The sequence below is a fragment of the Aulonocara stuartgranti genome (genome assembly GCF_965226115.1).
Source record: "Aulonocara stuartgranti genome assembly, chromosome: 17".
Lineage (NCBI taxonomy): Eukaryota > Metazoa > Chordata > Actinopteri > Cichliformes > Cichlidae > Aulonocara > Aulonocara stuartgranti.
In genome coordinates this window covers 15472273-15485014 of record NC_138953.1, presented here as the reverse complement: position 1 = coordinate 15485014, position 12742 = coordinate 15472273, and the positions used below count along the sequence as shown (strand labels likewise).

The 12742-nt window shown below is 39.2% G+C and overlaps 1 protein-coding gene across 8 annotated transcripts in view; it reads left to right on the top strand.

The window, feature by feature from the left end:
- The window catches only part of mast2 (microtubule associated serine/threonine kinase 2), a gene marked incomplete at its 5' end in the record, with an annotated part of 143244 nt that overhangs the window by 84276 nt on the left and 46226 nt on the right, over positions 1 to 12742 (top strand). For all 8 annotated transcript variants that reach the window (XM_082509672.1, XM_082509675.1, XM_082509671.1 and 5 more), the window contains one exon: positions 8858 to 8949. In XM_082509672.1, coding sequence (XP_082365798.1) covers positions 8858 to 8949 — 92 coding nt within the window. The remainder of the gene's footprint in view (positions 1 to 8857; positions 8950 to 12742) is intronic.

Here is a 12742-nt window from a genome sequence, read left to right as displayed (position 1 = left end):
TGCATTCAGATATCTGTCTGTGAGCATCTGTGACCTGATGACAAGTGTGTCTCAGCTGAAACTGAAGTCAGCTGAGCTCCACTTAGAAACACAGGGGTTAGAAGACAGAAGGGAGGAGGCAGCACTGTGCAGCGAGAAAGGATCAGAATAGGGAGAATAAGAAGAGGGAAGGCGGGAGGAGAGACACTAACAGCTCTCACACGCATTTGATGTTGCCGGTGTGGCAGGTGGAAGCCAGCGTCTGTTTGTTGACCGCGTCCTCTGCCGAGTGTCGCCGTGTCAGAGCAATGATTGCACTGCACTAGTGTTAGCATGTCTGAGTCCTTCTGGACGGTGCTCTCCAATTTCTCGCTGCCTGAGAGAAGCATGCTGCGGCGCTCCAAAAGGTACAAACACATCCTTTCTCTTTCATTTCTGGTAGCCTCCATTATCTTACCTTCATTGAGTTTTTTTCCCTCTTTCATATATGCCTTTTTTATTTTCATGCCACTGCCTATGTTTTGCTCCGTTTTCCTCTCTTTTATCGTTCCTCTTCCCTGCATGTCTTAATGCTCAGCAGGAGCAGCTCCAAAATGAAGGTCAGCTAACTGGATGTGTGTTTTGATGTATGAACAGGGTGCTTTTTGAGTATAAGTTATTGTCATTTGGTGCTGGCATCTGCAGTGTGCACGTTTGTTGTCAAATTCTTTTTTTATCCTATGCTCTCGATATGACCATATTTACAGTGACATACCTAAGTGTGATTTGACAACGAGCATCGTGTTCCTTCGTCTGTCGTTCTCTCAGTTGACCCCTCTTCTTCTTCTCTGCTCTCTCCTCTCTGTCAGTCAAAGCAGAAGTAGCTTCTCCAACAGGAACAAGAGGGAGAGACAGGGCTGTACTTATCACTTTGAAGCAGCAATTTTCTTTGCTCCCTGTAATAACAGGGGTAGCAGCTGACACACACACACGCACACTCACTCACACACACACACACACACACACACGTGTCACCATGTCCTGTGGTGTGTTGCTCTTTTGTTACCTCCAGAGCAGTGTTTTTAAGGGAGGAATGCTTGTGAAGTGAGACTCCTGCATAGCAACAGGCTCTGTCAGTTTTTGGAGTGGATACAGTCGACAGATGACGTTAAGCTGTAATCAGGCATAACATTCATCATTTGCACTGATTAAAGGTGATCTGAAGGTTTTAAAATAAACTGTGTTCTTTTTTTGTAGCAGCGTTTATCACATTCGGATCAGAAGCATAATACATTTTACTTTTCCATCATTTACAGAAATGTCTACATACAGATTATTTTAAGCTCTCTAAGTTAGCCGTATAGTTTTAACATCATTTCAAATGCAAAATGGTTCTATTTTTGCATTATTGTTTCATTAGCCTGCGCTTAAAACAAAAGTGTGCTTCTTTTGTCAGTTTTAGACTTCAAAAGATTGTAGCTCCACTGTTCTTTGATATCATTTCCTCTTTTATACTTGCTATTTGACATTAAATTGGCACAATGGGAACTGCAGTCAGCTAAAATTGCCTGATAATGTGTAGGTCCATCTTGTGCCAGCAAAACATGGCACAGACACCAGATCCCTGGGCTGTCCTCTGCAGCTGAACCTTCAGGTCTTCTACTGGATTGACCAGTGAAGCTGTGCTGGCTGTGCAAAACTAACCTATAGGAACTGGGAATGGTGATTTAAGGTGAAAATACTATTTCATATTCTCTGAGAAATGCTGTTAGTGTCCACTGTGTATATAGTTGTTTTTAGGTTTACTATGACATGGAAAACTACAGACAACCATCTGCTAGCAAGCAAATTAATCATCTGGAGATTTTTGGTCCAGCAGTTTCTTTGCAACCAATGTCACCCAGTGACTACCAGCAACCTTCAGGAACCACCAACCACATTTTTCCCTAGCAACCGGTGCTTTGTATCCTGTTCAATATGGCAGCTCTTGGGCAAGGTTTTTTTTATTATCATATTTTTGCCTTTAGTGGATAGTGGTACAGTGGAGAGAGTGAGCGAGGGGGAAGACATACACCAAAGGGCCACAGGTTGAACTCAAACCTGGGTCGCCTGCTCACCCAGTGAGCTAAACTGCCACCTGCTCTTGGGCAATGTGCACATGACGTCAAAACCAAAATAGTGCAATAGTTAAGACCTGCCACTAAGTTAATAAATGACTGAATGAACCATTTGACTTGTGTTGTAATTTACTGACTGTTTGAATAGGAACCCCAGAAACACTGGCTGCTTTGTGTTTCATAGTTTCTTTATCTTTACAGTGTTGGTGACGGTGACAGTGAACTAGATGAGTACCTTTAATTTTTCTGATGCCACTCTAATAAAGGTGCTTTATAAAAAAACGTTTCCTCTAAAAACCCTTTTCATTTAAAAGAAAACAAAAGTTTGATGCAACGTTTTTTGTTAGAAACTGTTCACAGTGACACAAGAACAATGCAGAGTTGAATCCTTTCTCATTTGTTAGATCATTAACCCTAAAGCTCTTGCCGCAGGAGCATACACACATGTCACCACACAGTCTGTTATCACTTTGATTTCCTGTGGTGGCTGTAACCCGCAGACAAAGTTATTGTGTGGGCTGTGGGAAATGTGTTTCGCTATAGATCTTATCCACATAAACTTACCTTCTGTCTGTTTAGTGTGTGTGTGTGTGTGTGGGTACATCTGCCAGTGCAGCTGTTTGTTAGTCTGTCAGCCATGTCAAAACCTGTATGTCTACTTCTATAACTGTGCCTTTTGTGTGTTATAGTGAAAAAGTTTATTGGATCTCAAGGTTTTTGTCATTTTAGAGACATAAAGTAAGCAGACGTGTGTTCAAACATTTACAGATTTGGGAAAACAAAGTGGTGGGCATGTCATAAATCCCCTAAACTCATATTTAAGAAACAAACAAATAAGCCTTTTTTTTCTGTTGCTGTAAATGATATCTTTTAATCACTTTCCACCATACTATTAAATGGGCAGGTGGATCAACTTGGATAAAAACTGCTAAGAGAAAAAAAGGCCATTCTAGCTGTGGTAATGTTGACTGAAGATTCAGCCATAAATCCTTCTTCAGCCAGAGAAGCAATTCAGTCTTGGTGCTGTTACCTGACAGCCTGCTGCTTTGATGATACCAGGTACCCAAAAGCTTACTTATCTACCCACACATACAAACACACACAGAACCACACACACATGGATACACACACTCAGACAGTGTGTCTAGCCTTCAGTCAGTTCTGCATAATGGATGCATGTTTCCCAGCAGGGATCCAAAATGCCTGCAGGAGAAAGAAGGAAGGTAGGTTGGTAGTCTCGGTACTGAAGTTACATTTGTCTATGTGAGTCAGAAATAAACATACAGGAAGCTAATGTTGACAGTGGTTCAACCAACAGCAACTTACTGGAGTTGCTCTTGATTTTTAACTGTACCAGCTTTGTATCCTTTGCGCCTTTGTACCATCATATGTCCTTGGTACCTTGGCTGGTGACCCAAAACTAATTAAGGGAGAAGGAAATACAAAACACAGTCTAATTTCTATTTTAAATTACTTGGCTGCAAATCTCCACTGTCTTATGGTCAGCATAAACTAAATGCATTAAGGTATATATATATTTCAAACTGTCAGTGTTTGACGGCCAATCCATTTATATATGTGAAACATGACTTCCAATCCTTATGTTACTTGAAGTAATTGAACATGAAGTGTATAAGCAGAAGAAAATGATTGGCAGAAGAGTCATAATGATCATAATAACACTTTTATCGCTCATACTATATTCATCTCACTTCAGCAATATAGTAGAAGAGCTTCGATAGATTTCTAAAAGCATCATGTTATAGATTCATTTTATATTCTGGTCAGTAACAGATGAAAGAAGCTGACATTGTTTTTAATGGAAACTCCTCTGCCTCAGTAAATTAAGCTCCACTGGAAGGCACCTGCTCACTTCCTCTTTTCCCCAAGCGTTTCTGATGCGTGACTCGGATGGTATTCCATATTGTTGAGACAGTCACTATGATTTGTTCATTAACTTTGTTCACAGCAGCAGACTGAGTGACGGTTGCTGTAAAGAAACCTTTACATGCTGAACAGTTTTTTTGTTTTAGCGGGACTCTCAGAGCCGCAAGCCATAATTGTCACCCTTCTGTCGTCTCCTGGCGAAGGCGGTTCATTTGTTCCTTTGCTTCTCTTAATCTTCTTCTCTTCGCTTCTCATCCCTTGTTGTTACTCTGAATCTTCTGCTTTCTGGCAGACATTTGTCAAACCAACATCACCTTTTCCACATTTACCTCAAGATTTCCATTTTAAAACTTTACAAATTACCTCAGCAACCATTCCTGATTTCTTTGAAGGCTTGGATGGCATTTACAGATCCAGAAAAATTCTAATACGTCTTTTGTCTCCAGAAGTTGATTCTGGACGTAGCGTAGCGTTTTCAGTGTTTCTACGTCCAGATGAACAGAATCAACTTTTGGAGATTTACTTACCTGGATGATTCAGCATGCATCAAGAAATGTGACTTTTGGTTATAATTTGAATTTTAAATTGAAAATGAATCCAATGATCAGATTTCTTTGACTTTCTTGACCACACCCCTTCTCCCCAGAGGATGGAGCCTATACATTTTGGAGCCTCAATCATCTGTTCTCATTTGCAGCATCAAGACTTCAGCTTAACATTTTTTGATGACAAACCCAATGACCTTTCTTCTAATAGCACCTTAAGGCCATGCAACTGTTTAATTAGCTTCCCTGTTGTTCATTCAATCCATTACTTTAATACTTGAAGTTGTAGTCATTGTTGCAGACTCTGAATTTTGGTCATCAGTTCATCTCTCTCTCTTTCCAGCTGACCCTTTCTGTACATCTCTTCTACTATTTCCTAATGATCACCTGCCTTAGGCCACTTTTTTGTGTAGGCGTTTGTGTTTTCGACGTTTAAATTTCAGGCTTTAGGGGAAAACTTTCAAAAGATCAATGGTGTATATGTGTGTCTTCGTAAGATGAAGATATTCCATGAACACACATCACTGAATCTTTAATTTGGCAGTACATCTGTCATTTATGTTTGTGTGTCGACTACATGCTGCCACAAACTGCTGAAGTGGCACATTTCAGCAGATGGTAGAAGATACATGCATTTGCATACAGAATATCGTATCTACATTACACATAGTATTTTTTGCCATTATGAAATATATTTTTTTAAAATCCCAGATGCGCTTCTTGTTCCCTTTACATAACCTTTACCTAAATATCAATTCTAATATATTAACTCTGAAGCTAGACTAAAGGACTAGGGTAAGATTTACTAAAGTTCCTAAACTTTAGGCGTAGAAATCATAGAACAAAGATTAAGAGCATATCTGACAAGAAAATTTAAAAACATACTTAAGAGAGATTTCAAACTATTTTTTTCTTTGTGGAAAAATGTTTGTTGTGTGATCATTCAGGCGCGTTTAGCCTGTCAAAAACACTGCACTACACAACTGCATAATTACAGCCAGCAGATGTGATGGGTCAATTAACACAGCACACACATGCTGTTACTGTGCCGACACCTGCTGGCATCGAGACAATTTGCCAGGAGAGTCCCAATTTGTCTGTCCATTTGTTCTCTAAAGACATTTTCCTACAATTTAGAATAATATACACACAGCAGGACTGAAAGGAAGTACTTAGCATTTGTCTTCTGTACAGACATAATACAGGACTGCTTGATTTGTACTCAATCAAAGATGAACAAATGCCAACCATTCTGTTTTAACTATAAAGGGTAAATTTATAGTTAAAACTTTTTTTAAAAAAATCTGCTTTTAGCTTTGATGCTGTCAATGAGTCAATAATCAATAATAATGTTTCAATATACGAGCTCTGTCATGATCAAGAACCTTAAAGTTTACGAAAGTAAAATGTTAAAAACTAACCACTGTTTTTATCCACTGCTAAAGTTACAAAACAAAAAAGAAAAGTAAAAGACAGTGTCGTCATAATCTGACACACGCATAGTTTTGAAATAGGTTCCATTCAGAGAGATGCAGTTCAACAGGCTGCTGTGTAGATTGATATAAACCTGCGTCAGCTGCATAGGGAGAGAATAGTAGTAAATGACATAAATCATAATTTTGTTGGTCTTGTGTGTGGGATTAAAATAGCTCCAGGTAATTAGTTATCCTGGAGTATGGAGATCCTTTACAGCCTTTGTGATGCTTTCCATGTTCACAACTCTGCTAGGCTCCACTCGGGTCCCAATCATCAGAAAGCGAGCTCAAGGATACCTTTTTGTTTTTGTTGCTAGTCTGCTTTTTGGACTTGGCCATTGAGAAACTACATTACGACGGGCCAACTGCACATGCATCCCAGTCCTTGTAGAAGAAGTAGAACAAGTATAACTACACTGTCAGTGTCTGCAACTGATTCTTGTTGAGTTTTGCTTTAGATTTCATTATGTGTCTTTAAGTATTTGCGATATTACAGCGTTTTATCATTTTTTAATTTTCATTTTTCATTTTAGTTTTGGTTCATGTCTTCATGTTTAGTTGTTTTAGTTTCCTCAGTGTTGCCTCGTCTGTTCCTCTTTCTGTTGGTGCCTGTCCTTCTGCGTCTGTTATCAGGTTTAGTGTGAGCAGAGTTCAACATACCCCAGCTATCTTTCTGTTATCTGGATTCACTGAACATTGGAAATCAAGATAAGCAGTCATACAAAGCTGCTTATCAACTCGCTAAGTTAACTCTGGGTTTCTCTGCACGTTCACATGGAAGGTGTGGGACATCTGACTACAACTACGTCACCAAATTGAGACACGAGAGAATCTGATGGCTTAAAATCAAGCATTTCATTAAGTTTATATTTAAAATAGAAAATCATTTTGTTTTTTGCTCTTTCAGCTGCAGCCCTGGTAGTACTTAGTGGTCAGAGTAGATCATCAGAATTCAAAGTTATACTTAGTCTACATGCAAATTTAAAATGAAGATCTCTAAGCGCAGTATAGGTGTACTGTTTGAGGACCAGATTTTCTGAGAACCGAGGGAAAAAAAGTCTTCCCATTGAACATTTCTTCAATTTCCGTCCTCTTTGGCACTAAAACAGAATACCCAGACTCAGGAGATATCAATGGAAAGCCCAGGATGTCCTCTATTAAGCACATCAGGACTTAGTAGGGTAGCTCAAATAAGTCAAAAGATATTGACGAAAAACAAATGTCCATTACACAGGACAGAAATGAATAGGCTGGTTCTCAGAAGGGTATATCAAGGCTCAAAAAAATAAACATTTTGTAGATTTTCAGGCAGCACAAATAAAAATCAAGGAATAGAACTGAGTCATAGAATCTCTACTTTTTACTGATGTTCATCAGGGAAATGCAAAGACATTACAGTGTTGAATTACACTCTGAATTACACTCCTACCATCCACGCACGAGGTCTTCCAGTAATAGTGACTGCTGTTTTCCATAAAGTTAATTGGTCAGTAGGTGTTGATTTTGCACCAATTGCTCCCTAACCTGAAAAATAACCTGAGCAGGTTAGGTTTGCAGCAAAAACTACCAAAACAATATACTCCAGCACGAAGTGAGCCACCTTCATTGTAGATAAAATGGGATTGAACATGACGTTACCTGGATAAAAAACATCCTGCTTTGTAGTCCAGGTCTCTCGTCTCCATTTTGGTTTGGCTGTGAATTCTCTCGGGGTTTTTTTCTTCTGGTTTTTACTTAATGTTTGTCTAGTTGTTCTCACATGTGGCGGTTTTCACGTGTTTCCCATTTTCTTCCCTCTTCCCAGTTAATTCCCTCAGTCGGTCTTGTCCTCCGCCTTGTTCACTCACCTGTTTTCATAACATTGGGCGCCTATCACTATAGCCTGAGTTTAGCTTCCTGTGCTTTGCTAGCTTTTATACTGTTTAGCAATCGTTGTGCAGCATCTTTTGTGAACATACAGCTTTTGGTTCTCTGTCACTCTTAAAGCATGACAGAATAGGTGTAATGCTCATTTTTAAAATATAGTCACTATGTTTGCGTTTTCATTAAAAACAACATGGGCATCTGCCTTCACGTGCATTGTTCTCAGCCAGTGCTGTCTGAATGTGAGAGGTGGCTGCTGAGCAAATGTGTCACTTTAGAAAGATATCATATCAGCGTACCTGGATGCCACATCACAGCATCCTCTTCCATCTGTAATTTCCCCTGAGTGAAGCTAGCCCTTCCTAAGTCATTACAGGCACACTTGGCTCGGAGCTTCAGAGTAAACAACAAAGTCGAATAATCTTGTGAGCTTATGTTGGAGGTGTTAGCTGTGAAGACTGCCCCCTCATTTCCTCCTCTTCTCCTTCTGTCTAGGGACAGATGTCACAGCTTTAAAGCAGATTGCTCTTTCCTCGACGAGTGTCTTTGGTACAGCAGTATGTACACATCCGTATGAGCATCTTAGCCCAAAGGGGAGCTGAGGTCTCCTACAGAGTACCATCTAATGATGCCTATCTGTTTTTCCCAGCCCAAACCTTTCAGTCTCTTATTTTGTTAAAACTACATCTTCTGCATAAGATGTAATTCAGCTGAGCGCACCTCACTCTATAAGAGTCGATAAGAGTAAACAAGAACAAATGACTAACTTAGCATTCATAAGAGTGTGTGAGGTTATGATGTGCTTTCATAATGTCTGTGACTGGTGATTGTGGCTATGAAATCCCAAGGAACATTTATAGAAGCAAATTCCATGCCAGGAATGTGTCCTTCATTGAAGGTTCTATGAAATCCTTGTACTTATGTAAAGAGTTAATTACCCTGACTTTATTTGTTTCAAATTTGAACTTAGATTAAGCTGAAGTCACTAAATTGCCTTTGTTTTTGTTCTCAGTTGTCGGGCAAGCAACAGGAAGAGCCTGATTGTCACGTCCAGCACTTCGCCCACTTTGCCACGACCACACTCACCTCTGCATGGACACACAGGTAACACACACTCCTTTATATAAACTGCCTTTGATGTTTCAAACTATAGACCTGATATACTCAATACTGTAATATCATCAGTATCCATAGTACCAGTTTCAGTAGTCCAAATCCACTCTCACTGGTAGCATAGCAAAAGTTGCTGAATAAATTATGATGAAAAGGTGATAATTTAGGTGTTGTTTTATTGGAAACTTTGACTCTGCTCAAATGTTGTTGTTCTGCTAAAAGTGTGTAGTAACAGCAGACAAGTTGCATTACATGGAGTCGTGTTGTTTACAATCACACACCAACAAAGCTCAATTAACAGCTCCGGTAGCACACTGAGATCGCACAGTGAGATGTTTTTTGTGTGAATGAATGCACAGGCTGACATACGGTCAGCTGCCGCAGACAGACTTTTATTTTTAACACTTATTAATAACCATTGTTTTTTATAATGATGCTTTAGCTAATAGTTTGTTGCTGTTGAATATTTAGTACTTTTAATGTTCATCCATTGGTTACTAATTAGTTTGAAATCTGAAATAAAAAAAAATACTTCATTGTTTATTTTCTTTATTGTAAAATTGCTTCAGGGTTTTAACAAAAGCATTTAAATGCCTGGGTAAGTAAAGAAAGTTTTATTTTAAAATGTAATCTTTGTAAATAATAAGCAAATAATATTAGCAAAATGTTCTCCGATTTTAAAGTAATTTTCTCTTATCTGTATAATATGAAACATATTTAGAAAATAAGTATTTTTTGTTAAACAAACCTACTCCTTAAATAAATGTTGCCATTATTATTGATTAGTAAATATTATTATTTGTAATTTAACACCATGTTACTATAATTAAGATGAAATATTTACTTCATCTTAATTATTGTATAGATTGTTACCAATGCATTACTTAGATTTTCACACTTTTAAAACTGACATCATCAAGATATCGTTACAGTAATGCAAGACAGAAGACAGACTGATGGTTGTCTTTGCTGATTGGCTTGAATTCGTATGCATTCCTGCAATATTTGTATAGCTTTTAAAATCACTGAAACATATGCATATATGCTGAGCATGCAGGTGATTATTTTGTTACAATGCAATGTTCTTCTGGGAAACCTCGGGTCGAAGGCATTCATGCGAATGTCACTTACCGTTACTCCCACGAACACATTGCTGAAGACGAGGCACAACTCTCATAGGAAGAGCAGTTGCTGATAACAGAAGGATAGTACGTCGCACCACACCTTTGCTGTTCTTTACTATTTTCAAGTTACAAAGAAAAGAGTCTGAAGTGGCTCAGTCTCCAGACACCTTACTTCATAATCTGACTGAGCCTCTGTGAGATCCACTCGCTCTGAAATCCACATAACACAGAGAATAACGTGTCAGCATCCAGTTCCCCAAACCCATCCAACAACTCCCTAAAGATCTTGAATCCATGTCCCAACTGTTTTTGGACAACAGGGGAGTCCCCAATATGGGTGAATTTTGTTTTGTTTTTTTGGATAGTGTATAAATTTTCTGGACTGTATAATCTGAGGGCACTCTGGCACAATTAGCAGTAGTTTCTTGACAGAATTTTGATTGCTTAATCTCATCAGATAAAAAGAAGTCAAGCACCTTGACAATAATTTTGCATAACCACTGATTTGCTGGGTGACTTAGATTTGCCAAATTTGATGAAGTGGAAGCAGCTTCCCAATGATTTTATGTGCTTTAGCCTTTTGTAATGTGCTAGAGCACATAAAATCATTGGGAAGCTGCTTCCACTTCGTCAAATTTGGCAAATTGGTATTGCATTTTCTTGTCTCCCTGTGTAAGGTCAGTGTCTATAACTTTAAGCTGATCTTGCAGCAGGAAATACATCAAGATGAGATTTTGCCTTGATCTTTGACAAACTGACACATTTATAGAAAGAAAAATATTTCACCCTTATCAAATACTCTTGAAATACTCCTGAGAAGAAGCAGGCAAGAGTCACTTCAAAAGGATTCCACCCACCATGCCATCATACGTACGTTCGCTATGAAAAAGTGTGTGTGCTGATATTAGAAGCTGTATGCACACACACCAAATGATTCGATGAAATGTGTGCTAACAAAATGTCTTCTGAACACATCTGACAGGAAGACAAGCGCACAAACCCACCAACCCACACACCCACCCATCCTCTCCTCCACCCTTCGAATGTATAGATGGAAAAGAGATGGAAAAAAGAAAAACTATGATTGATGGTGCCTGAAGGGGACTGAGCGAAGGAATCAAAATATAGACTGAAACAGCAGAATGGAAAAGGATTATTGGTGGCAGTAACTGAATGGGAGGAGAGAGAGCGAGAGCTCAATGAATATGAAAGATGGAAAGATGGTAAAATATTGAGGAGAGAATATTAAGGAGAGGCTGCGTGACACAGAGAAACACTCATTACCATGTTGTGTTTACCTTCACCCAATAGTGGTAGTAGTGTTTCTTTGGGTGGGTGACATCGCCTCAAAATTATATTGGCAATAACAATATTTCGGACAATATGAGAAAAAGTTTTCTTAACATGGTAAAATAAACTTAAATTCCAAAAGAGTTAAATAACAAACAGCAACAAAACCAGCAACAATTTAAATTTTAATAGCGTTTTAAAATTTAGTGCAAATAAATTTTGCAAACATGCTAAATCCAGCTCAGTTAAAGACTTTTTACTGCACAGTGCTGGTTTATACTGTTTAAACAAGTATTGTTTGGTCAGTCAGTCAAATGAAGTTTAAAAGCCACTTTGTAAATGTAAAGTTTATTTTTACTCTTGTAACATTCTTTCTCAGACACTGATCTCAAACCATTTTCTGAAGCCACCAAAATATATATTTAAATATTGATATCCTGATACTGATTTCATAAACTACTCATGAACTATGAAACACAGGCTTAGAGCCAAGCAATCAGCGAGCCTTTGCTACTGATGGGAGCTTTGTCATCCTCCACTCCCCACAGCATAGCACAAGCACTGTTTTATTTTGGCACCAGTCTATTGTGTGACTGGCGACCTTGGTGTCAGTGAATGATCATTTATACAAGAGCTGCTGTTCACCATAAAGTAAATTGCTGTCTTCCCTGAATATCAGCTGAATATCTATAGATTGTAGTCCTGTGGTTAGTGTATGGTTTCTGTTCTGACTAAAAGGTGCACAGATTCTACTTGTATGCTGAAGCACTGATCTGTTAATCAGATTTTCCTGTATTTCATTATGCTGTGAAATGACACAGGAACAATACTGTGATGGCTGAAGTTAGCAAAAGACAATGGAAAGGGTTGGAAATAAAAGACATGTTGTTTTTGTTTTTGAGAGGGGGTTTTAAACTGTTTTTGGCAGCTCACTGAGAGGATAAAAAAATTCACCATCATCCATCCATCCATCTTCATCCGCTTTATCCGAGGCCGGGTCGCGGGGGCAGCAGCCTAAGCAAAGAGGCCCAGACCTCCCTCTCCCCAGCCACCTCCTCCAGCTTATCCGGGGGAACACCAAGCCGTTCCCAGGCCAGCCGAGAGATATAATCTCTCCAGCGTGTCCTAGGTCTGCCCCGGGGCCTCCTCCCGGTGGGACATGCCTGGAACACCTCACCCAGGAGGCGCCCAGGGGGCATCCTTGTCAGATGCCTGAACCACCTCAGCTGGCTCCTTTCGATGTGGAGTAATTCACCATCATACATTACTTATTTGACATGATGATTTTCTTTTCATAGTTTCATATCTGACTGGATAGATGTCCTACGGGGCATCTGCAGTGCGTAGAAGTGATCTGTGGTTGCCTGTTT